We start from the raw sequence: 26,346 nt of genomic DNA, 5'->3' as shown, positions 1-26,346 counted from the left end.
TTTGCGCCTTGCGCCTAAAATTCCCAAAAATTAAAATGAGAGCGCCCAACCAACCAACCGACGAAGCAAACAACCAACAAAAAGCAGCACCAACAAATATATTCAAGTGAATATTTATGAGCGAGAAAAGTAGCATTTGTGCTTTGCATTTTACTCAACAACAAAGCTGCTGACTGTTGTCCTCGGCCATAAACGCTGGTCCAGCATGTGCTTTTAGTTGTTGCAGCGCTGATGAGTTTACGCCTTTTAGGCTATATTACTTTATTCGTCAGCCCCCACACAAGCATAGTTTTATGTTTGTCTGTGTGTGTGTGTGTTGGTGTGTTGGTGTGTGCGTGTGTCCTGGCACTCTAACTCTGCGGTTGTACACACATTCATTCATTCAGGACTGTCATGAGTTTTCCGCAATTGATGGTCTAATTATGCCGCCAACACTAAATTTTATGACTCTGGTGGTCGAGTCAACATGCTGCTGCCGCTGCTGCTGCTGCTGCTGCAAAATGCCAGAATATGCCACAGACAACACACACACGAACACTCACATATGCATTTAGTTTATACAAGTGTGAATAATGCCCCTTAGCCTTTTGCCCTTTGGCTATTTGGCAGTTAGAGCTTTGATTTAGCGCCGACTGCTTGAAAAGTATAACAGCTTTTTTCTTTTATTTAAAGCTGCCTTAAATTAGCATTTGAAATTCAAATAATTTAAATTTATGTTACCCCAACTGCCAGCTATTAAAGCTTGGCTAGATATTGCCATTGTTTACTTTAGTGCTTTAAGCATTAGCATAAAAAATATGCAAATCAAATTGTTCGCACTTAATAATATTTATAACAATTTGCATATTTATAAGCGCGCGCATGTATTATATTTATTAATTACAATTCTTCAAGTCAATTGTGTGCACAGTTAATCATATGCAAACATAATGTGTTTTTGGCTAAAACTGCTGCTGAGCTTGGCATTAGCTTTTAGTTTCTATTTTTGTGTCGAGCTCGTTGGTTGCGTCTTTAGCCATGTCTGCCAATTGGGCTACAATTTGCGTCTATGGATTGTCTCTTCTTGCGCTAAGTGTAGCGCAGCAAATGTTTGCACAGCCGTCGGAGCTGGGAAAGTAGGTCGACTAGGTGTTGGGGCCGTATACTAAAGCGGGGTCAAACTATTGAGCAGTCATTTACTTTTTTTGCAGCCTTGTTTATACAAACTATGTGGCAGAAAGCAAGGCGCCAGGCTTTGCGTCGGTGCAACATGCGCCATTACAAATTATTAAGGCGGCTGAGTTACAACAAATTGCGGCTGGCGATGAGCTGGCGCCATTGTTGCAGCAACTGCTCAGCCAAACTGTGCCAAATTGGCAGCTGCAGCAATCGCGAATTGAACCACAACAGCAGCAGCAGGAGCAGGAGCAGAAACAGGAGAAGCAACAGCAGCAACAATTTTTTGTTTATGGAAACTCGCAGGCTGTGTGGTTGGCGAGTCAACAACCTCAAAATCAAATACGAACGGGGTTCAATGGCGTCAGCTTACAGCAGCAGCAGCAACAGCAACAACAACAATACATACAGTCAAAGCCAATTCAGAAGCAACAACAACAACAGGTACAACAATATGTAGAATATGTACAAGCAGCACCAAATATTGCTGCAACACCAACAGCAGTTGATTCATTGGCTAGCATTTCAACTATGATGCCTCACTTTGGTCCGCCGTAAGCAAATACGCATACAAGCGCTTATTGTTCATTGTTTATTTAGCTTTAAAACAATGCATTTTAATTAGCTCACCCTCGGCTTATAATCAAACGGAAGCGCAGTGCCAGCGCTGCTGTCAGAATACGCCCACGACTGATGCCAACACCCGGTGTCCCTGCTGTGGGCTAACGCCGCTGCTGAGCGCCAAGCTGCTCAAGCTTACAACTGGTTAACGTTGGCAGTCTTTAATTTAAATGCTTTATTCGCTTTAATTAATAAACTGAGAAAGAAATTACGCATGCAATTTTTATGCCACAGCTGCTGTCTCAAGCGCAACAAAAACTTGTTGCAATATGTGTCTTAACTGTCATCAACACTTGCTGCAGGCTGCAGCAGCAGCAGCAGCAGCAGCAGCACAAAAGGCGACGGCAAAACAATTTCTAAAAATATATATACATGCCACAAAAACCGCAGCACTTCACGTTTGAGTGCGATGCTGCAAGCTCTCAATGTTGCACTGTCAGCATAAAAATAATAAATAAATAAATGTAACAAAAACACACAGGCATGCGTGGCTGTGTGTGTGGTTAGTGTAAAAATGAAAGTAATGTTGCTGCTGCTGTCCATTGTTTTATGCCACAAAAACAATGACAGCAGCTGCAACGAAAATTAAGATCTTTTTTAAGTTGCTGACAAGCGAGCAAAAGGTGTCAACAATCTTGATTTGACATGTGGCTATAGTTTAGCAGCAACATCAAATGTCGCCGAAAGCAATTTTCATAGAATCCTTTTTTCTTAAGAACAGTTAAGAACTGAAGATTTGTTCCATATGCAAGCAACAACTGTAACTCTAAGTTGTTGTTGTTACACTAAAGGTTGCGTTTTTAAATTAGAGTGACCCCTTTTTTAGAGTTAGCCATTATTAAATTTTGCCGTCTAAGGACAGCTGAAAAAATGCAAATCAACAAGGATTTATATATAAAATAAAGTACACAAAAATATTTTAAATTTAATATATAAGGGATATGAAAAAATTTAAATCAATTACTCAGAAGCAACATTTGTTGCGAGCATAGGCAGAAATTTTATAGTTATGGCATTTCTTATGCTTTAGTTTATGTAAAAAACAAGGGACACCTTAGTGCACACTACATTAAACATTGTTGCTGTTTTTACGACTGAAAAAAACAGAACTCTAATTTCATGCAGACTGCTTTTTGATTGGACCATAATCAGGGTTGGTGTGTATGTTGCTAATTAAATTCTAAGCAGCAGCAGCACGAAAGCAAATACTAAAAAAATTGTTTTATATGACAACAGCGAGCGACAAATGCCAGTAATCTAGCGGAGTTTGCCTACACACAACAGCAACAGCAGCAGCAGCAGCAGGAACAACAACAACAGTAATTTTCAATTGCAGATCCTGGCGCCCACACACGCCCCTATGCAAATGGCAAAGCAGCTCAGCTCAGCTTGTGCTGACAGCTTTTTGAACTGCTTGGTGTTGTTGTTGTTCGCTATTGCTGTTGCTGGCTTTAGCCGTTGTCATTGCTGTCTAAATTAACCGTTTTCGTATCGTAGCCTGTCTTTGTGCGTTGCCAGTTGACATTTGTACGGCGGGCTGGTACTAGGGTAAGGGTAAGAGGACAAGGGCCAGGGGCACGCTCGCTTGTTTAGTTTCAAGTTTGTATGGGGCAGTCATGCGTGTGGGGCGCCATGCCAATCAGCCAGCGACTTTAGACTGTCGACTCAACTCGACAGTTGGCGGCTTTTGTCTTATGAGCTGCTGCACAGAAGAGAGTGCTGCCTGCAATGCCAGCCTGATTGGCATTTACAATTAGCGCGCTGGGTAAACAGCAAAGAGCAGTGCTCTAATGAATGCCACGCCCACTCAAACTCAACAAGCCGCCTTGCTGCTCGGCAAAATGCGTTGAGTTGCTGTCGCTGCTGACGCTGCATATGCGATTTCGATTTGAAACTGAAACTGGAGTAATGTACTCTTAATTGGTCCTGTGATTAATGTGGCATGTTCGCGATTGTTGAGACTCGTCATCATACGTGCTGATTTATCGCTGTCAACGGGCAGTCGGTCCTCCGGCCCCAAACTGCCACTGCCAGTGCCAGTGCCAGTGCCAATGCCACTCCCACAAGCCTAACGAATTATTAACATGCGCCAAAAACGTTCGACGCTCGACCAGTGGCAATCAGGACAGTTATGTGCGATTGATTTATGCAGCATGTGGCAAGTTTGCAGTTAATTACGCGTGTTGCGGCATCTTTGTCGCCCAAGCAGCATTGATAAATAAAAGTAATTAATGACTAACCGAACAGCAGCTGCCCCAACTCGTCGCTAATGAAGCATTTAATGAGCTGCATTAAGTGCGCACATGCAACAGTTTGTGTGTGTGTGTGTGCTGCAAGTGTTGCAAGCACATTTTTGTGCTTTAAGTCATCGTCTTGTGTTTGAGTAACTTTAAGGCCTGGCAGCATTTGTTTAAACAGTTGTTGTTGTTATTGTGGTTGCACTGCATATTAAATCGAATTTGATTTACATTTGCTTTGGGGCAACAATGCCAGACCTTGCCACGCATAATCATGCTGCCCACCCTTCGCCCTTGGCCCTGCACCACAAAAGCGTCTTGCAATTTGAGCGTCGTTGCGGCGTCTGCGGCAACTTGCTGTAATTTTGTGGTTAAGCATTGAGGCACGTTGCTTTGAGGCTTGTGGCATGCAGCATGCAAATAGTAATCGAGCAGAGCATACAGCATACGCAGCTAGAATAAATACAATATCCTACCCACTGTCAAATTTTCAAAATACAAATTTAAAGTAAAACATTCACTTTGTGTGCGATTTTATTATTATTTGTATTTTTATTTTTGTTCGCTGCTTTATGTTCCGCCGTAAATTCCCCGTGAAATATTTGTGCATGTAAATTTTTTGTTGTTTCGCTCGCATCGAAACATGTCTTTGATCTCAAATATTCCGTTTTGTGAACAACAAAAACAATTAAAACAAAATAAAACCTGTAAAATGTAAATGCTTAAAAACAAATTCGAAAATAAAAACAAAGAGTTTTTTTTACAAAAGTCACGCTATCAGTGGGTGGCAATACAGTAAGCACTCGCTAATTATAAGTATTTACTAATTAGGCAATTAAACAAATCATAAAACTTTTATTCCAAATTGGCTTTACACTTGAAAAATATTGCGATAGTCTATATTGAATGCTGTTATAATTCCACGAACTCACATTTTTTAAAACATTTTTATTTTATTTTGATCTCCAACAGTAGTGGTCAAATATTTGTCAAAGTCGTGCCGTCAGATTTTATTTGTATTTTTTAAGCATTCACTGTACATTCCGCATACTCAAAAGAATTTTTAAAGAAGCATTCTTTCATGAATTATCAAATATTTGAGCGCAGACTATCAAAACCAAATAAATTGCCAACGATTAATTAAAGCCGTAGTGTGATTAATTGGAAGCTGGGAATTGCCAAAGTTGGTAGCAGCAAAAAAGGCAATAAAAGCCACCTCAAGCAATTTGGATTAAAGCGGTTAATATTACTTGCTCTTTCCACTCAAATTAAAAGTAATTGAACTTTTTCTTCTTTTGTGTGCTTAATTTGGGTTAACGTTTGAAGCTTAAAATAAACTATAGTTAAGCGCATATTTTATTGCGCATAAATCTTGAAATTGTTATGTGCTTTGAATTGTTCAAGCGATAAGCTGGGCCAACAAATTGTCGTTTGTCGAACAGTCAATGTACAATAAACAAAACAAATTGAGATAAAATAATGCATAATTAACTGATAATATGTATTAAAACGTCATATCGTAAAACCATATTGATTGATATACCAATTTGTAGCACAATCGCCGCTCTGTCTCTCTCTGTCAATCTTTTGTTTAATTGCCTCAAAGTTCAGTGGTGCAGCGCACATGTAATTAATATTTTTATCTGCAATTAATACTGGTATATTAATTAGCTCACTAAAAGGCTGAAACAGCAAACGCTACACATTTGAATTAAATATAAATGTGAATCACGCTCTCAAATGTGTGTCACATTGAGTTGAAAAGTCGCCGGGAAAAACCAAAACGAGCCTCAAAACATTTGCATATCTTTTGTTGAATGAAACTGACTGTCGCTGTTTTAGGATTTTAGCTGCAGCTTGGCTTGCAACGCACTTGACATTCGCCAGCGCCAGCGCCAGTGTCACTCACTCCGGCTGTCAGTCAAAGACAGGCAGCGCAGCTAACGCCGCTGGAAATCGGAGTTTAACAAACCGGATTGCCAAAAAAAATTAAAAACAAACAAATAAAGAAAGCAAACAAACGAATTTTTTGGAGGCTGCCTTAAATATAAATTGCACAAAGCCCAGAACTTTAGAAGTGTTTGAGAGCTCGATTTGAACGCAACGTGTGAGCTTGAGAGTTAAGCAACAATAATTGTGAAAGTAAAATTAAATTATTCAGCAATGTCAACTGCAAATTGTTTCTCTATGGTAAGGCGCATCAATTTGTATGACTGCTGCGCTGCTTTATTAATTCTTTCTATAATTTTTAGCTGTTGTTTGGCTGCTGTTTTGGTTTACTTTTGATAGCAGCTGAAGCCAAACCACGCTGGAGTCGCGATGTCAGAAATGGACTCGTTGATTTAAGCGATCTTAGTGCTGCGGGCAGCGAGCTGAGCGTGGCTTATGCGCCCGCACCACAGGAGCCGATGGTCTTGAACGACAACTACAATGTCATAATGCCGGACTTCTACGATCAGCATCCAGCAGAGTCAATGCAGCTGCAAAACTTTGCCAACTTCTATGAAGCTGAAATGAATCCCGGCAATGATTTGGGCATGGATGAGTCACAGTTTCTGTCCAGCACACCAGTGCGTGCGCCACAGCCAGTGAGTCCGCAGGAGCAGCGCGTACGCAAGCACTTGTCGCCCGTCGACATAAGTCTCGAGAAGCGGGCGCAGCTCAATCTGAAAAAGGGCGACACAAAGGCGCGCGGCTCAGACTTTCCCGAATGGGATCAGTTTGACTATTAGCGTGAGAGTTCCAGCGTCACCAAATATGATTACTAACTGTTTTGTTGTTGTTTAAGCACTGAGAATAAATTATTTATTTATTGTAAAATGCATTAGGTAAATGTTATCAGAATGTGGTCGCAGCCACTTGGCCTCAAGCAAATGAACTAATTTATTTTGCTGGTTGACTGCACGAGTTTGAATTATGCTAATTAGCTCAAAAAGCAGCAAACAAATTAAATTGAGAAATTTCAAGTCTCTTTGCTGCTCTTAAGTGCTTGCACTTTCACCTCGCGTGTCACTTCAAATCAATCCAGCGTATTGGCCGGAAGTAGCAGCTACATCATCAACCTGTCCCTTGACATCTCTGTCGAGAGAGTCGCTGCTGCAGCTTTTTGCACTCTTGACATTTCCGCTGGTTAGTGTAAATCTCTTGGTGTGACGTTTTTGTTTTTATTTGTGTTTGACGTCATGGTCTAAAACGTGTTTGTTGTTTGGCAACTAACTGAAGCAGCAACAACAAATTTCTTAGCATTTCTCACTTGCCTACGAAAACGAATGATTCAGTCTGTATTTGTAGCTTGTTTTGATTTAAACTTAATTGGTTATTTCCAAATTTTGTTTATCTTGGCATTCCAAGCGCTGCGCAAATAAAGAATTGATTGTTTTTTATAAGCGCCTTATAATGCTTACTGATGAGTTTAACATTTACTAGCGGGATTTACGCTGAGCTTTCATGGGCCTGTGAGCATCATAAATCATGGGAAGTTCTTCAGCTGAAGCCATCCAATTTTAGCTTTGGAGAAGGCATCTGCCACAGCATAAAATATATTCTTCATAGCTGTTAAATGGTGATTAAGATTGTTAATCAATGAAATTATGCTTGGAAAATAATCTTAATGGTGAAATAATCGCGTAGACAAATATTTATGTTGCCAATTCATCATTTTGATTACTAATTATTATTTAGCGGCTAAGATATTTTTGATTTTGATTTGGACCGCTAACTAGTTTGTGACTGCACCCATCTTGACCATCAACAACACGTTTATTGAATTGAAAATTAACACTATAGCAACAATATAAAACTAAACTCAAATTACAGCACTAGTTGTAAGGATACTTGGCAAGCTGCTGCTGCGTTTGGGTTTGTGTGCGTCTGGCACGCGGACGTTTGCCCGGAGACAATTGTGAATTTGGCTGACAGTTTTCGGAATGTGGCACGGTATGGGAACGCGCTGCTTGCAGCAGCTGCTGATGAGCGGCATCGATTTGGCCTGGACTAAGCTGCTGTTGCTGGCAGGGTCCATTGGGCGGGCAGTTGCTGACCAAGCGTTGGTAGTTGCGTGCATCGCCGGAATTGCTTTGCTTGTAGCTGTAGCTGTCCAGCGAGGCGCTCTGCGATTGCGCGTGATAGGCGCCAACTCGCGCGTGGGCGTGTGCGCTGGCAGTGGGCGCTGGGCCGCCCGCGCCATGTCCAGCATCCTGCACTTGCTGGCCATTGGGCAGCGTGACAATAGCATACGGTTGGGCTGCTGCGGCTGGCTGCGCTTGAATTGCGGTGTCAATCGTCAGTGGTTGTGGTGGCAGATAGTAGTTTGCTGCTGTTGCTGGCTGTGGCACCTGTGGCACACCAAGGGGCGTATGTTGCTGCTGCTGGTAGTTGGTGTTGATCAGCAGCGGATTTTTGTGCAGCGTGGTGTGTTGTTGTTGTTGTTGTTGTTGCGGTACCTGTTGCTGCTGGCCTGGTACAACATACGTTTGTTGTGCCACATAAATGGCGGGTGCATGCTGCATCTGCAGCTCATAGGTTTGGCCATGTGGTCCCAACGTGTGCACTATATACCTGCCTGGTTGCTGTGGTCGCAGCTGAAACGGCAACTGCGGGCGTGGATAATGATACTGCTGAGCCCAGCAGTCGCTCCAACACAGCAACGACAACTGTAACGCAATAAAGTTAAAGTTTAGTGCTTTAAATGCTGCAATTAGTTAGGCAATCATGCGTACCGTTAGCAGCAGTCGCAACATATTGTTGACTTTGGTAAATTATACAAAATGATTGCTGACCCTTTAGCGTTGTTGCTTCTGCACGCGTTGCCAGTTGGCGTTGAATTGAGGCTGCGGCTAGCGTTCGAACTGAAGCGGCAGCCTCATCATCAGCGGTAGCGTCGCAAACTTGTTTTCAGCTTGATTTGTTGTAATACATTATAAGTTTCATAATTTCTTTCTTTTCGTTTTTTATTCATAGGTATCTTGTGTCTTTGTTTATGTTTCGCGCCGTTGTTGCTGTTGCTGGTCACTTCAACGTACGTTGCTCACGTTGATTTGTTGTCAAAGACAAGCAACAGCATCAGCTTTTAGCTTGTTTCTTTTAATATAACTTTATGTCCAAGCGGGCCATGAAAATCACATCTAATTTCGGCCTTAACGCTTTTACCCACTTCATTTGCCGTTTAACAAGCACATGCTTGTTCATAAAGAAAGTAAAAGTAACAATGCCTTAGGGCTATCAAATTGTAGTTCGTCTATTACATTTCTCAAGAAATTTGCATTAATTGTTGCTAACATAAACACACTTTCTTGCCGTGTATTAACAACGCAATCAACTCTGACTTAATCATAGGTGTGACTGCACAACTTGATAAATGAGCTCGCTGTTATATTCAAATGCCAAATTCATATTTAAATTTCCGTTTCAATTGATTAAATAATATGGCGCGCAAATGTAACAATAGCTGTCAAAATCTTAAATGTGCTGTGAAGTAAATTTTTAATAAATTAATTTATATATGGTATTCATTTATTGACATATTTCAAACATATTAATTAAAGCATCATTAAGCAGTTGATTGTTAGCAAATAAGATTAATTAAAACTGGCTTTGATTTGTAAATTTAAACAGCATTGCAGTAAGCTTTTAATTTTTCAAATTACAAACATATACAGAATGTGGATGATAACATTTAACATAATGTTGAAAGTTAACAAGACGAACTTAACATAGGATAAGTGGAGAGTATGTTAAAATGATCTGATACAAACATCCAAAGCTTTACAAATAGAAATGAAAATAAAATGAATAGAATATTTAAGTAGATAAGTGAAAATGACATTGAGCTTACAAAATTAACATAATAGAAGTAACAATTATATTTAACAACAAGTTAGCTTAGCTTGTCTCTATTCCTTTCACTTGTTTAACGAGTCAATTGGCCACACGACTTAAGCATGTCTTCCAATGCAACGTGGAATGTTAATGCCAATCAAAGGCACGCAATGTGAAATTGCACTTGACTGCCACTTGACACAGCAAACGTTGCAGCTAACGCACGTGCAACTACAAACAAAACGTCTTTGGCAAAGCAACTGCCAACACTTGACATTCACAATGAAACACACACGCACTCACACACACACACACATGGATAGAGATAGACAGAGGGTGAGCAAATCCACATGCAAATGCGTAAGCATACACGCTTTAGCTTATCAGAGCGAGAGCAGCGCGCTTAATAATGCAAGTGGCAACCGCTGCGTATACGCAATCTGCCTTGCCAAGCACTCAAGCATTCGCCGTTGGTGTGAGTGTGTCTGTACGTTGTCTGTTGGCTGACTGCCGGGCTGGCTGGCTGGCTGCATTCATGAGTTGCATTCAGGGTTAAAAGCCGCGCAGCGCTTTATGCAACGTTAAATGAGATAGAGCACGTGAAGCAAGTCTAGCTGCAGTTGCATGCATTGTGTGCATGTGTCTGTCTATCTGTGTGTGTGTGTCTGTGTGTGTGTGTGTGCTGGGGCAGACAAATTGTGTAGTTTGTTTTGCTTGCATTTCTTGCACACGAAGCGTCAGTTTAGACACCTTTATAACGCTTTTCACTGGCATTTGCTTTAGTTGCGGGCGCCTAATTAGGCACACCTGCCAAAGCAGATTGCCAGCCAGTCAGCCACCGCCGCCGCCGCCGTCGCCGCTGCCGCAAGTTGAATGACCCTTGGCCCCAGCGCTGAACTCGTAATCCAGCAGTAGAAACAACAACAAAAAAGCAACGAAAACGGCAGCGTAGGCAGCAGCAGCGCTTTAAGCAGCTTCTCTGAATGCAAAACAATGCATAAAAAACGCAGCAAGAAAAACAAGAAAATCAATTGCATAATGGCGCATGTGTTGCGCCCAAACAACAGGAGTAAATTGCAACTCTTCTTTTTTTGTTGTTGTTGTTTTTTTGTTGCACTTTAAAGCAACAAAAATAGGCAACAACAACAGCAAGAAATTCAACCACCAGGCAACGCCACTTCAGTTGCTGTGATTTTTGTTGCTGCTGCTGCTGATATATTTTTTTGTAGCTGTCGGAGACAAATACACACACAGACACATATGCAGCACACTTAGACTCATGTGTGTGTGTGTGTGCGTGTGTGTCTGGCTGGCTTTTGTTTGCACCCGCACAGGAAGCCAGTTAAGTGCGGCTTCTTGAGAAAATTGCTGGCGCGACGAGCAGTGCAGATAAGCGCTAAATAAAGTCAGAGTGCGAGCGAGAGAGAGAGAGAGAGAGATAGAGCAGCATAGCATGTCGCTCTAACGAGCGCATCGCAGCGCAGTCTTAATTATTAACGACAGCCCAGCCTGAAGAGCTTAGCTTTGTTGCCGCTGCCTATCATTTACTCGACTCGACTCGCTCCGCCTGGTTTGGCCAAAGTGGAAGCCCGCTCAGTGCCTAAGCCGGCTCGCTTGTTGAGCGACTGAAGCGCCTTAATAGGCTTACCAATGAGTCAACTATCAAAACAACTGCGATAAAAGTTCCAACCATGTTGGACAGCAATCCCAGCTCCCAACTCCCAACATCCACGCCCACCCAAACCAGACTGCGCTCTAAATACACATAATATGCTTACGCTCTAGTTGCCCGGCAAATAGCTTGCAGTTGTATATAACCTACGTTTGTGTGTGTGAGTTTCGTATACGTATTTTTTCTTTTTTGGTTGCATCCTCAACGTATGCAATGCTTACTTGCCACTGTCAGTCGCCTTTGAATTTGCATTTTGTTTGCTGCTGCTGATGCTGCTGCTGCTGCTTTTTATTGCTTTTGTTTTGTCATTTGCTTTTGATTAAGTTTTTGTGAATTTATTTTTGGTCACATAAATTAAAGGAAAATAAGCTGCTTGCACTTATACAGGGTGTTGCCAAGTAAATAAATTTATTTAAATTTGTAAAATATTTTTAACAACAACACATGTGAATACTTATTTAATTCTGAGCTACAAGCTGTTGAAAAAAATGCAAATAATAGTATTAAGAGTATAATTTTCCTCAGACACATTCGTCAATTCAAGAGGTTAACAATTTTAATTAAAAATTCTAAATCTATGTATACTGTTTTATATATTCAGACACTTAAAAATTGCATAATTGTTGTAAAAATTATTCTTTATATATCTATTTGACAATAGGTTACTTTCAGTTGTTCTTTGATGAACTCAAATCGTTTTTTTTTTCTATATGACAGTCATCTATTACAGCTGTAATTACAACAGCAACAAATACAACAATGGCAATGGCTGAGTTGAAGTCAGCTACTGTTTGACGTCAGTCGTTGCATGTGTCGTTGCAGATGATGTGGCACGAAGTCAAAACTAAACTGTCTGCCAGCCCAGCCAGCCCGCCTAACAAAAGCAACAACAACAAAGCGCAAAAAATAAAAGCAAAATTGAAATATAAAAAAAAAGAAGAAATATTTGAAACAAACAGACAAATGAGGACGACGGCGATGGTGACATGATAGCCGCCTCTGTAGTCTCTAGAGCCTGTGCGAGCGTCTGCTGCACGTTGGTCCAGCGCTGCCACGTCTGCGTCAGCGCCGCTGTAAGTGCTGTTGCTGTTGCTGCATGCGTTGCATTTTTACGCCACACATTTCTTTTTTTTTTATTTACAGCAACGAGCGCTGCCTGTTATATTTAAATACGCTGCGGGTTGCAGGTTGCACGTTGCAGTGTGCTGTGGCACTTCATATGCTGGCACAGCTCATTCATGTTTTGTGTCGAGCCTACGCTACAGTTAGTCAGTCAGCCAGACGCTGCGTCGGCGTCAGCAGCGACGTTGGCGTTGGAGGCTCTAAGCTGAGGTAAACACTCCTCGACAGTCGCTTGTCTCGCTTTGCCTCATGTGGCACACACATACATTCTCATAGCCCGGCTGCCTCACCTACTTTCCGCACTTAGACATGCAGCCCAGAGCGCTGGCTGGCTTGGTGGTGGCTGCCTCAAAAAATATATGTAAAAAAAAAAAAATAAAGCAAAAAATAAATAACAAAAAAAGGAGTAAACCTCCCCAACTGTGCCGCTGTTGCAGACGTCGTCGTCGTCGCGTCGCGTTCCCTTGCGAGCAGCAAGCTCTTGGGTATCGCTTACAACAAACACTTGCAACGTTTGCAAAGCTGCTGCTCCGCTGCGCGGTCGTTGGCCGTGGCGGGGGGTGGCGCTGGCGGCGCAACGTGAACGCAAATGTAAATGCTAACGTTAACGTTAACGTTAACTGCAAACAGCTACGTTAACGGCAGCGGCTGTGGCAGTGGCAGCGGCAGACTGCCTTTGCTCGAGAAGTTTGCCGAGTTCTTCTCTCGGTTGCATGAGCTGCATGCCACACAGAGTCAGTTTGCCAGTATTTTCGCGTGCTTTGCATACATTGGTTGCGTTCATTTTTTCAACTGCCGTTGCTGCTGCTGCAACGTGCAACGAACGCTACGCGCGCAACCTGAAAAGCCTCACAAATCCTACGTGCAACAAACGCAACGCTTTTACTACTTTTTGATTTATTTTCGATTCTTACGACTCTTGCAATCAACGAGTTAGCAAGCAACGGGCGCGCGTTTGAGTCTCTTCTAGCTTCTCCTTTTTTTTTTGTTGCCGGCTTATCCCAACGCGTAATTTGTGCGGCATTCTGTGGCGTCCTCAATATCCGGGGCACTCGCTTTGGCCATTTTGCGCGCCATTTTTTGCTGCGCTAGCCATAAATCACCCGACATAATTGTGCGTGTTGCAGGCAACGTCTATTTGCGTGTTGCGTGCTTGGCTTACAGCCTTGAGAGCGTCGCCGTTAACTGGGATTAGCACACGCATTGTCGGTTCGGTTCGGTCTGGAGCTGGAGCTGGAGCTGGACACTGGCTGTTGCTATTGTTGCTGCTGCTGCTGCTTCCGTGTAGCGTTGTATTTTTCTCTTCATGTGTGTGCTACAGCAACAGAAATCTGCGCACTCAACGTGTAAACAAATTTGATTGTGGCAATTACCATTATCAGGCGTGAAATACATAGAACGACTTTACGTTTAATTTCTACTGATTTGAGATTGTAAGTAGGCTATGCATATAAAAATTGAAGTGGGCTAATAATTATTAGGCAATATAAATAATTAAATGAATTTGGTGAATTGAAAGTTAACAAAATTCTAATCAACAAATAATTCAGAAAAATTATTCAAACTTAATTTTAAGTTTGGAATCTAAGCTTATGCCACTTCCTTAACACAAACTAGAACAGATCAAGTTGACTTATTCGGTGATATGCTTATATAAATAGACTGTAAATGAGCAAAGGCAATGGTTATAATTATCTATTGCTGTATTTACTTGTGTTTATTAAGATAAAAGGATAAGTCTAGATAATCTTGCTTGATAACTGCTTTTTTCTTTTAAACTAAACATAGAGTCCAATATAGAAACTTCGGAACTAAAGTAGCTTATGTAAATGTATCTTAAGTCAAACGATAAGGAGCCTTATGAAATAAAAATGTATATTTTTTAACTAAATATATGCTAAATAAATATATGCTAGCTATCTGTTAAACATAAGCTCACGAAATTTACCCTAAAAAACTTGCATACGCAAACAATGGCCAACTGATGTGTCAAAATACTTATGCCTGCTACTGCTTGAAGGCATAATCGACTGTCTAAGGACAAGACACTCAACCGCAGCCATATCCGCCCTTCACTGCTTGACAATGTTTTCCCCAAAAATTTGCATACCAAGCGTTGCAAGGGCTGCATTGTTGTTGCTGCCACGCACATGCCGTAATTATGTGCAAACAAATCGGCAAATGCAATTTCAATTAAAACAAGATATGTCAAAAGCCATGGGTAGCTACATGGAAAAAAATTAAAGTGAAATCGAATCCTTTAACAACTGGAGGCAGCTACACTTGCTGGGCTTCTACCCCTCGAGTTGTGAACCGCAAGTGCGTAAAACCTGGAGACATTGCCGGCTCGGCTACGGCTACGGCAGCGTTGAGTAGTCTGAGTGCGGCCAAGTGCAGCAGCAAAAGCAGCAGCAGCAGCAGCGTCTGTTGCACTGACATTGAGGCCACCAGGCGCCTGAAACCTTGAGCTACAAAAGCCATACACACAAAACTCTGGCAACTTTTGCTGTGCGCCTGTTCAGCAAACAGTCGCGTCTGCAAGGGCGTTCCCACTGTTTGCTGCTCATTTTCTCTTTTGAATTTTTATGTTGTTTTTTGGTGTTGTTGCTGCTGCAACTGCTGCTGCTGCTGCTGCCGCTGTGTTGCATGCTGTGTGTTTTGTCAACATGGCAGTGCGAGCTGTGCGCTTTCAGTTGCAATTTCAGCGCCAACTCCAGCTTTGAGCTACAGCATTGTGCGCCTTTTTGTGCGCATTGTTGTTGCAGTTGTTAGCCGTGGGGGTGTTGGGTGTTTGCTTGTCGTTGCAGTTAATTGAAAATACTAAATTTTCACTGTCTAGACGGCAAATTATATGACAATTGTTAGAGAGCGATGCATGTTTGACTTTCATATTAAAATTAATTACTTGCGCTGCTTTGCATAAAAATGTTAGAGTTTATATAGTATAATTAAGCTTGGTGCTTAACAATGTGAATATGTGTGTGGCGCTAAATGCAATTTTCACACAGGCGATTAAACATTATTGCAAGCTGGCTTGTTTATTATATAACAATTGCACACAGGAAGTCTCAGTAGTAAGGGCAGCAAATTAAAGCAAAGGACAACACAGGCATACAATAAGCAATTATAAACGGAAATCATGCGTAACTAAAACACCTTTGACAATTGACACACAGACATGGACACACACCTGTGTAGCTGGCAATAATTTTAGCACTTAATAAACAATGATATTGAAAATTTAAGACGCACTTATGTTCGTTGCATATGCAAATTTTGTAGCTTAGAATTATGCAAGTAATTACACAACAAGTCAAGCTGAAGCAGCCAGCAGCTGCTTTTGGTGTTGCTTTTGTTGTTTTTGGACTAAATCAACTTTAACTATGGTACAACATTGACTTTAACGATTTTGCTTTTCGCATTTTATCAAGTGTTTATTATGCTAACAATGCAGGCGAAACTTTGCCAGGCAAACTGTAAATTTAACTATGCAACAAATGCAAACAGTTATTTTGTTTGCCAGGCACAGGCAACAAGCACACATATGTTTGTATGTATGTGTGTGTGTGTGTCTTGTAAATTATATGAATGCATAATTTATAGCGAGAACTCATTAATGCATTATGCGCTGTGTTAAATGGAGTTAATAAAATTTTGTTGTTATGGTAAATTGTTAAACCGTCGCATTAGAAAATCAATTTCATATATAGCAAATATTTCGGCATGAATTGTGGCAGACACTTGACTAACTCAATGCTCTTGCTATTTGACACCGCAATAGCTTGGGCCTGATACAAAAAGGAATGCAAACTCAATGAAATAAATGCCATATGTCTAGTGTCTAGCTCTGACTGACCAAACAGACACAAACAGCCGTGTGGCATGTGGCATGTGGCACTCCACTTAATGACAGCTGCAGCCTCCACCCATAACAAAAATTGTTGCCACATAACATATTTTCATTAGGACATTGTTTATGTGCCTGGACACAAGCGTTTACTTTAAATTCAGCTAAAGCAGCGCTATGGGTGGCTTGCGGGGCATGAAGGGGGATGGGAGGGGCTTCTTAGTTTGTGTAGCTGCGCACGACTGGGCACCTGAGCTAAGCCAGACGAATGTGTTGTGGAAATGGCAGCACATATATTTGTTGCTTGGACAGCAGCCATTTGCATTTCATTTTTCGACAGCCTCAAATAAATATACACACACTTGTATATAGCATACATATATACATATGTATATGTGTATGGATTTTTGTCAGGCGCAGGATGAACTGTCTGCTTGGCCATTATAAATAGTTGGCTGACTTCCTTTTGTCTTTTGTCAGCGTCTGTAGCCTCGAAGCCATGGCTCTCCCTCTCTCTCTCTCTTTCTCGCTCTCTATGTGTGTAGCCTAGCAGTCCATCTGTCATTTTAAGTGGCTTATTCATATGCAAGTGGCTTCCGGGCGGGGGCTCAAGCATATTCAAGTGTTTTAGTGGCTCGTGTACATGGCCGAGCATTATCATTAAGTGCTTATAGGCTGTCCGTTTAACGTCTCTCTGTCTGTCTGGCTATTAGCACAAATTGATATATGCACCTACCTTTGGCATATTTTGGGGCGCCGTTTATATTAAGCATACGCACTATACGCACATTAAAGTTGTTAAATTGATTTGCTTGCAGCAGCCTTGACGTCAGGAAGTTGCCATGAAGGCAACCGCCGCCATCAGCAACAGCAGCGCCAGCAGCAGCACCGCCAGCAGCAGCCATCACTTGGAGCCACTGGCGGGCAGCAGCAGCATCAGCATCAGCTGCAACAAGACGCGCCTGCCCAAAGTCTCCTTTGCCCCGCTGGACAACGTCACGCCCACTGTTGCCACGTGATACGCAAACATGCCGCACCACAACATCGTCTGCGAGTGGCTGCGCACCATTGGACTGCCTCAGTATGGCGAAAGTTTTCTGGAAAACGGCTACGATGAGCTGGAGATATGCAAGCAGATTGGTGAAATCGATCTGGACGCCATTGGTGTCGAGAATCCGTCGCATCGCGGCAAGCTGCTCAAGAGCGTGCGCACGCTGCGTGAGAAGGGCGCTGCCATTGTCTATGTGCTTATTAACGATCCCAAAGCGTTGAGCAACAGCAACGAGATACTTGCCTCCGATTGCGATTCACCCGTGACCATGAAAGAGCTGGAGGCCGTCATGAAGCGACATCTGGAGGCGGACGGCATTCGGCTAACAGCGCATCCGTATTCCACGCCGGTAAGTGGCCAAACACATTGTGGGCCGCTTATCGCGGCCATTTTGTTTAACGCTACAACAATTTGCATGCCATGCCCAAGGGGCATTTGTTATTGTAGTTTTGGTGCTAGTTGTAGTTGTAGTTGTTAGTTGCTGCTAGTTTGTCAGTGGCCGCCACCGCTGTTTGGGGACAGGCTGTTGTGTGCGCTCTAATGTGAAATTAACACGATTTTAATTTAGTTAAACCGCGTGGCCGACCAAGTGCCGCCAGCTGCACGCTTTTTGCTTTTAAAGCGCCACTTGGCTGGTGTGGGGTAGGGAAAATGTTTTCGTGTTCATGTTTTCTTTTTGCTCGCTGCTAAATGCGGGCTACAACATTTTAAGCGCAGCTTGCAACAATTTAAAGTGTGGTGGCTACAACATGCAACATTAGTTGTGCATTGAAATAAAGTTTGTTGCAACTATGTTTGTCTGCGATTTGCATTTGCTGCTATTTAAGGCAGGCCAGCAGCCTATTGAGCACGCATAGCTTTGGCACTTGTCCCATGTTTATTATGCAGTCGAGCCACACTTGATGATGTGGCACACAAACATGCTTAGGCGGCTTTTGAGCAGTCTGCTGTCTTGCATACTAATTAGTTATTGTGCGCCTTTTTATTTGGACAGCCAGTCACACTTAACATAGTTTGTGCAACGTTGCGTATGCGCAATATTACGTGTGCTTCAACATAAATTGAAATGCAACTTGAAAGTAGCAATAAAATTATACCAAATGCAAATTTAGTCAACTAAAAATACACATGCATGTGTGTGTGTGTGTGTCTGTGTTAGTAACGACAGGTGTCTGCGCTCGTGCGCGACTACAAAGCGCTTTGCTCGCTTGCAGCTGGAGACTTGTTAGCTTCTGTCTGTCTCTCTGTCTGTGTGGGGCAACTTCAACTAATTGCACTTTGCGCTGATGAGGCAGACATATGTCCATGTGTGTGTGTGTGCGCTTCTCAGTGTCTGGCTGACTGACAGTTGCAGACAAGTTGCATTTCAGCACAAATGTTTGCCTGCTCTGCGACTGTAAATGAATTTGCCTGGCAGCCACAATAGAAGCTGCGCATGCTGGCAAAAGGCTTAAGGCTTGGCTTGCTGCATGTAGAATGTGGCATGCTTCAGTGCACGCTTTGAATGCCAAAGCAGTCAAGTGGCAGCCTTACGCTAATTACCGCAAGATATTAACACTTGTGTTTGACCCTGTGACAGACCAACAGAGGTTACAACTAATTCCAACTAATTCTCTCTCGCTCTCTCGCGCTCACATTCTATTTCTGTCTCTTGTTTAAGGAGGGCAAGCGTGGTTATTTGGAAGGTCTGTCTGCTCACTACAGCAAGCAGATCAATATGCCATATGAGGATGTGCTCGATGCCATCGAGCAGGTGCGTCTATCCAAGTGGAAAGAGCGACATGTGCGCATCTCGACGGGACACACACTAACGCGTCGCAGCAACAGCAATGCCACAAGCACTGGCAGTGGCAGCGGCAGCGGCAGCAGCGCCAGCGGTGGCCTGATTGGCTCCTCTGTGCTGCCCACCAGTCACAGTCAGCCGCTATATGTGCCCGGCAAGTATTTGGTAAGCAGACTTTGACTTTTTACAGCTCACTGGGCTCACTGGCTCGCTGGGCTGGGCGCAAGCTAATCAGACCCCATCTGCTCTAATCCAATGTTTCATTTATTATGCATGCAAATCACAGCCATCAAGCTGCCTCTCGAATCGCGAGGAGAACGAGATTTACAGCTATACACAAAATGATTTGGCCAATCGCATGGCACGCAACGCCATCGACTCCAAGTCGGCGCTCAATCTGCACGGCATGCAGCACAGTTATCCTGGCGCGCGCAACAATTTCTTTTACGATTTTTCGGCAACAGGTAAGCGGCAAGGCAAATAGGCTGATTGCACAAATAGCACGTACCATAGCTGTCTGGCTGCATGTGAATTAGAGCTGCGGCTTGGTTTTGTGGCTTTGCTTTTTATGGCTTTTAATTCAATTAAATGCCGTCTATACATACATATGTATATACATCTGTTTATATTTATTTAACCGTTGGCATGTTTGTTTGTTTCTGGGCAACTTTATTGTCAGAGGGACGTAACAAGCACAAACAGCGACGCACCGTCTTCGCCCGCTTCCTGCACGGTCTGCGCCAAAGCGGCGACGAACTGAATGCAACCGAGGGCATGCAATTGAAGGTAAGTTCAATCCAAGTCAATAAACAAAGCAACAAACATTGAAATGCAAACACTTTGGCCACACAAAAATAGCTTTTCACGAAATCGCAAACGCCTTGGGTAACATTTTAATGAGAATTCGTTTGAGAAAGTTCAATCGTTATGCAGAAATAAAGTCTTAAAAGAAATGTAATTTAATTTAATTTTAAATGTTATTTAAATTTGAATTCAAAATTTAAGTTGTTATTAGATATGATTTGGATGACAGTGAGCTTGCTGGGGGAACAGTGGTTAACATAAATGTAAAAGTTAACAGTCGTTATCTAACATAGGATACACAATGTAAATGAGCGGCAGATCGTTTTGACGAATATGCTTAAATCTATTTGTAAATAATAAATATACAAGTGGAATTCATAATTGTAATAGAATTTGTATAAATAATTATCATATTTCGACTTCTCCTTTGTTTTTTTTTTGCTTTTGGCATTTCCGTTGCCTGACTTCAAAGCATTTCGGGGCCCGCATGCAAAGCTAAAACTTTTTTGGAAACGCTTTGTTTAATTTCCAATTTCTGCAATGACAAACTTTTAACCTCAAAGCATGACCCACACCCTCGCTGCTGTCTATCTCGCTCTTCCGTTCTCTGCTTATGCTACTTATAAAATTAAATTAAAATATAAAAACCGCGTAAATGTGCAAAACAACTACAAAAAGTTGAGAGGCGAGCCATGGGGCGTGGCAACAAAATAAAAAATAAAAAAACTTATCAAGGCTAAGCCGATAAAAGGCAATTACCGTTAATTGCGTTGGCTTGTGTGCGCGCAGGAGAGCAGGAGAGCAAGAGTGCAGCGCTCAACAAAACAAAACTGTAAAAGCAAGCAGCAGAGATTGATAGCAAACGGCGTGGAGCAAAGCGCCATGCAAAGGACTCTGAGGCAGATAGTACGAACTGTCCAATTGCAATGGCACAGCTGCAGAGATAGCGCTTGGAGCTTCTGCACCTGTGCTTGGGAAAGGACTTGGGTGTGTTCCACTCGGTTTGCAACGTTGCGCGTTTGCTTTACGCTTTTGTTGTTTTGATTTTTTTTCTTTCGGTGCGGTGCGGTTTGGCATCCGGTGATTCCCTACACACGATTGTCCTTTTTTGTCTTTTCGGCAGCATGCAGCGCAAGGACAACATCGCATTTGTTTTTATTATTTCAGGCGTGCCAAAGTGTTTTGTTTTGCAAAGTCTCCTGTCCGTTTTTTGTTCCTGCGAGAGTTTATAACTTTTCGTGTTTTACGGTTGTTGTCCGGGCGTTTGCTAGCCGTATTTTCGGTTTTGCTGTTTTTGTTGCGCCTTTTTGCTGTTCATTTAATATTTAAGCGCAATTTGCTGTCGCCCGACGCAACAGAGAGACTCTCAGACTCTCCGACTCTCCAGCACAATTCTTTGTGTGTTGTGGTCAATTTTGAAAATGACTTGGGCTAAGCACTGGCGACAATTGTGACCCATGGCCAAGCTGCCTTTGTGCTTGTCCTTTGGCACTCATTACCTTTTTTATTTCTACCGCTCAACTTATAAGCTGAGGGGCAGCAGCTGCCGCTGGCAGCGAGAAAGGTCCAAAGCGCGTATGTTGAATAATTCTAAACTTGGCTACGGGCTACGGGCAACGACAACGGGCACCGGTTACGGTTACGGCTACGGTTGCGGGAAAGGCACTCATTATGCGGTCTGTTGCGGAAATGTTGCTTTAGGGAAATTTCTTTGTTGCTCTTTCATTATATTTGGCTTTTCATTTGACATTTTCATTTTCATTTTCATTTGCACTGCTGTTTGTTTCAAGCTGCGGCTCTTGCGGCCTTTGTAGCGAGGTGTCGATTTGTTGACTCGCCAGACAGGGCAGCGTTAGTTAATGAAGTAATCATGGCTCAGCGTACTTACCTATATACATTATGTTTATGCAATTTTCTGAACAGACCAACGAGCGCTTGAAGAGCTGCGGCACCATGAAGCGACCCGAACCGCCACAGGACTTTGAGAAGACCATACAGCGAGTAAATATAACCTACAGCCCAAATCCTACACATGCAGCATTAATTGCACGCTAGTCCGTGTTGCTGACCTGTCCGTAAGTTCATCTTTTGTCAACTAATTTGTGTCTTTGTTTGATAGCTGAAAACGCAGAAGGCAGCGCAGAAGAAGCCGGCGAGCGCTCCCCTGGACATGGCACTGCATGAACGCAACAAGGAGGTGGCGCACAGTCTGGCCAACGACATGCCGTTGAATAATTATACGAAGCATCCCTAGGATACGGTTATCAGCATTGATGCTGCATAAGATTTACACATTTAGCCTTAAGCTCTCTAGCCTTAAACAGTTGGCATCAGGTGATGGTGGTACACACGTTAAGCAAGCAATACGAATTTAGTTAAGTCGGTGTAACGGTGATATTGATTAGTCTAAGTTAAGTACATCTATCTATGGAGTGTATGAAAAGCAATAATTGTAATTAGTATATACCATAAGTCCGAAATGTAAACTCCCAACCCCAACCCCAACCCGAACCACAGCCGCAGCAATTACTTAACAACTTAGCGTGAATTATTTACACTTACTTTAGCATGCAAATAGACAAAAAGCTAGCTATACATACATCTATATATATATATAAATCTATATATTTCATACTGATTTTAGAGCCATTAGCAAGCATTGAAATTAATCACAAAACTTTCGCAACCAGCAAATCAAACCAAACTATGCGCTGCATTCAATAAACCAGCCTTCAATTATTTAAACGCGGCAAGTGCAGCTAGTCGGAGTATGTTGACAAAACGCAAAATTCCAACAAGCTTAGCGCTAAAGCAAACACACACACACACACATACATACGCGTTGCACGCATGCATGCACACACTATGCAAAATGGCGCGCTGGCAAACTTGGCCCAAACCGCAGACACTGCACACATACTACAGACAAAACCGACAAATTGCTTAACTCACTCGCGCTCGCACTCGCTCTCACTCTCTCGCTCTTACTCTCACTCTCTTTCTCGCTCTCGCACTGCATCGATTACGTTCTTTGGCATTTTTTTGAGTGTGGAGTGAGAGGCTCGGTTTGCCGTTGGCTTTTTTGCATTTTAATTGCAAGTTGACGCTGGCCAAATGCGATTTGCATTTTTGAAGTTGGGGGCAGCTCGTGCAAAAAGCATTTGCCATTTTCGTTGATAATTTTGTTTGCCCCGTTATGCCCAAAAGGCAGCAAACTGTGAGACGCACACACACTCACACAGCAAGTGTCCTGCATGTCCTTTCGCAATTTGCACTCTCGCAAATGTCATGTTTTGTCTGACAATGGCATTTGTTATTAAATGTCTGCGACGCCTTATGGAGCTGCCAAAATTGAAACATTTGCGCGGCTACGTGCACGCACCGAAATGCCAAATAGCAAGTGCCAAAGCCAAAGCCAAAGCCAAAGCCAAAGCCATGGTCATGACCATGGCCAGGACTATTAAACGCTGCATGCGTGCCTGTACTTCCGTTGCCATTTCCGTTGGCAAAACATTTTGCAGGCGCAGGCAGAGCAGGTTTGCGTTGGCGTTTATCACAATTGCGTTTTGTGTGTGCAATCGATGCCACTTGCCACTTGCTTGCTCTCAATTAGCAGTTAAAAACGCGAAGCGCCAAGTCTGATTGCACACTTTGTATTTCATTTTAGTTTTTTGTTTTAGCATACAATTAAGTTTTGTCTCATTGTGCATGTGAAAATTTTGGAACACTACCTGCTACTAGTATATAAATGAAATTAAATGCAATGGAAATTCATTTTGAAATTTATCAACCGAACCAGCCATAGTGAAATAGTATAGACAAACAAACAAACAAACAAATAAATAAAATGCAAACAGTGAAAAAAAGGTGAAATTAAATATAGGCAATATAGGCAGTCAACTGTTAAATTGCGTGCCAGCTTAATACATACATACATAACTTTTTAACTACATATATAAAATACAGCATATACTACAGAGCTACAGAGAGACAACAACAACAACACACAACAGCAAAAACAGCAGCAGACATTTTACAATAATAGCAATTATATTAATTTTATGTTTTGCATTTAAACTGTTAAGTTGCAGTCACAATTTAAGTTAACGCAAACATTACGTATACGTCGATAAGATTCTTCTTGTTTTACATATAAGTTAAATGTATGCATTTAAGTTGCCATACACATAGTTAGCTTAGTTTAATGCATAAGCAATTGACAAATAATTCCCACTTGGCCAAAAGTGCACAATCAAAAGAAAAAGCAATAGCAATAGCAAAAGCAAAACGAAAAGCTCTAAAAGAGTTGCCAACAATTTTATTGCATAAAAGGCTATCACAGTGTGTTCAGCAATTAAACAAAAAGATCGATACAATAAATGACAAATTTATATATTGTAGTATACACATATATATACATAGCATAAGTTTATACATATATAAAGTTATTGGTTAGCCATCAATATTTATGTTTACAATTAAAAAAATACTGTATATCAATTTGCATTTTTAAGTGTTTAAGCAATAACTAAACAATGCAACAATGCAGATAAAAATGCATGTCAAAATCTATGAATAACAAATAGCAGCTGTAAGCGTATTGAATATGTTGTTTAAACTCGTGTTGAAAATATATAACTTGTGCATATTTATATTCTATTGTATGAATTGACCACATAGCTTATGCATATACACACACACACACACTTACATATATATATATCTATATATATAGTTATAGTTGTAGCTATTTATACAAATAATAAATATTTAGCAAGCAGTTAAGCTAGAATTTTACATGTCAACTGGTTTGTGGCACTTTTTGCAGCAAATTAAATCAAAATTATATTTAAAACTCGTAACGAACCATTTCAATTTAATAAAAGTGTATGTTTTTAGCAACAAATTTACAAATGTTATGACTTTGACTACAAAATGCACATGCACATGCACATGATGCTGCTGTTGCTGCTGCTGCCAACTTTAACTACAGGCAGCCATATAAAATATGCTTATGAAAAATGTCAGACAAGTCCATTAAAACTAATGAAAGCAATTTGTAAAAATCAGCACACAGACATGAGCACATCGATGTGTGTGGTATTGAAGTTTGCCCACAGGCATGCCAAATAAATATGCAGAGAGTTTTGTGCCTCAAAGTTCGAACTGTGAACGTGTCATTGTAAGTTCAAGTGTAGCCTGCGACTGTCTGGGGTAAAGAGGAGTTAAAGCTTACAACTACACAGCTGACTCTCCCTATGTATATGCAGGTGCATGTAGCTCTGGCTCTGGCTCTGGCTATGGCTCTGTTGATTGTGATTGCGATGGGCACAAAGGCCAAAAATCTAATGAAAAATGCATAGCTTGACTCGGCATGTGTTTTTGTGTGTGTGTGTGTGTGTGTGTGTGTGTGTGTGGGGACGTTGGCAGTTGTGGTTCAAGTTGTTGTCAAAGGCGCAGCGGTAGACTGTTAAATTAATAAAGGACAACGTTGTAGGCAGCAGCAGCAGCAGCCAAAAAAATATAGCAAAAGTTAAGGTTTGTTTTTTGCAACAGCTGCCCCACAGAGACAATGTGCGGCAGCAAAAAAATCAAATAAAAATGTTTTACTGACTGCTGGCTTAAATTATATTAAAATTTCTTATCAATATTTATTGTTTTATTTGCATTTGATTCGAAGCACCCCCAGCAACGCACAATTGTCTAACGAACTGTGAATTTTGTTGTGTTGTGTGGGTGTATGCGTGTGTATGAATGTGTGTGGCTAGCGGATTTAATTTAGCTTTATTTTTTTTATAGATTTTAATTTCCGTTTGCATTTTGCACGTTTTGCATAATTCATGCTCTTAAGCAACGAGATTGATGAGGGCCCTTACTGTAGCTTCAGCTAAGCTCAGAGAACCCACAGCCACATACACTCACATACACACACACACACACATGTGCATAATCGTGCGGAAATACCAGGCAAACTAAGCTGACCTGCGCCAGCAGTTGCCATCGCCATCGCCGACGCCAACGCCTGAGCACGAGCATTACTTTATATACATGTGTCTATAAGTAAATCACAATGAGTGCAACAACAGCAGTGGGTAGTGGGGTGGATGGCTGGGTGGTTGGGTGGTTGGCTGGCTGGGTTGTGCATCCACCACCCGCGCTCTCAACTCTTTTGGGCTTGCGAGGCAAACAGCTGGCTTGACTAGAGCTGGTGCTGCATCTTCCCCAAAGGGCCATTGA

At 41.9% G+C, this 26,346-nt stretch overlaps 3 protein-coding genes across 3 annotated transcripts; 2 read left to right on the top strand and 1 right to left on the bottom strand.

Annotated features, from left to right (window-relative positions):
• Positions 1 to 6,093: 6,093 nt before the first annotated feature.
• Positions 6,094 to 6,837, top strand: LOC108602546. The gene is made up of 2 exons (XM_017990678.1): positions 6,094 to 6,203; positions 6,266 to 6,837. Exons 1-2 carry the CDS (start codon positions 6,177 to 6,179, stop codon positions 6,743 to 6,745), a joined length of 507 nt encoding a protein of 168 aa, XP_017846167.1. The 5' UTR covers positions 6,094 to 6,176; the 3' UTR covers positions 6,746 to 6,837.
• A 970-nt stretch (positions 6,838 to 7,807) lies between these two features.
• LOC108602663 (putative uncharacterized protein DDB_G0271606) lies at positions 7,808 to 8,819 on the bottom strand. Its single transcript, XM_017990809.1, has 2 exons — positions 8,732 to 8,819; positions 7,808 to 8,665 (listed from the first exon to the last, which is right to left on the bottom strand). The coding sequence occupies exons 1-2, from the start codon at positions 8,750 to 8,752 to the stop codon at positions 7,832 to 7,834; spliced, it is 855 nt and encodes a 284-aa protein (XP_017846298.1). The 5' UTR covers positions 8,753 to 8,819; the 3' UTR covers positions 7,808 to 7,831.
• A 5,149-nt stretch (positions 8,820 to 13,968) lies between these two features.
• On the top strand, positions 13,969 to 23,040 carry LOC108602520. Its single transcript, XM_017990654.2, has 7 exons — positions 13,969 to 14,057; positions 17,290 to 17,871; positions 19,183 to 19,470; positions 19,592 to 19,769; positions 19,985 to 20,091; positions 22,033 to 22,110; positions 22,229 to 23,040. The coding sequence occupies exons 2-7, from the start codon at positions 17,500 to 17,502 to the stop codon at positions 22,361 to 22,363; spliced, it is 1,158 nt and encodes a 385-aa protein (XP_017846143.1). The 5' UTR covers positions 13,969 to 14,057; positions 17,290 to 17,499; the 3' UTR covers positions 22,364 to 23,040.
• The last annotated feature ends 3,306 nt before the right edge of the window (positions 23,041 to 26,346 follow it).

Source organism: Drosophila busckii, chromosome 3R (assembly GCF_011750605.1).
Source record: "Drosophila busckii strain San Diego stock center, stock number 13000-0081.31 chromosome 3R, ASM1175060v1, whole genome shotgun sequence".
NCBI lineage: Eukaryota > Metazoa > Arthropoda > Insecta > Diptera > Drosophilidae > Drosophila > Drosophila busckii.
This window is presented reverse-complemented; position numbering and strand designations above follow the sequence as displayed.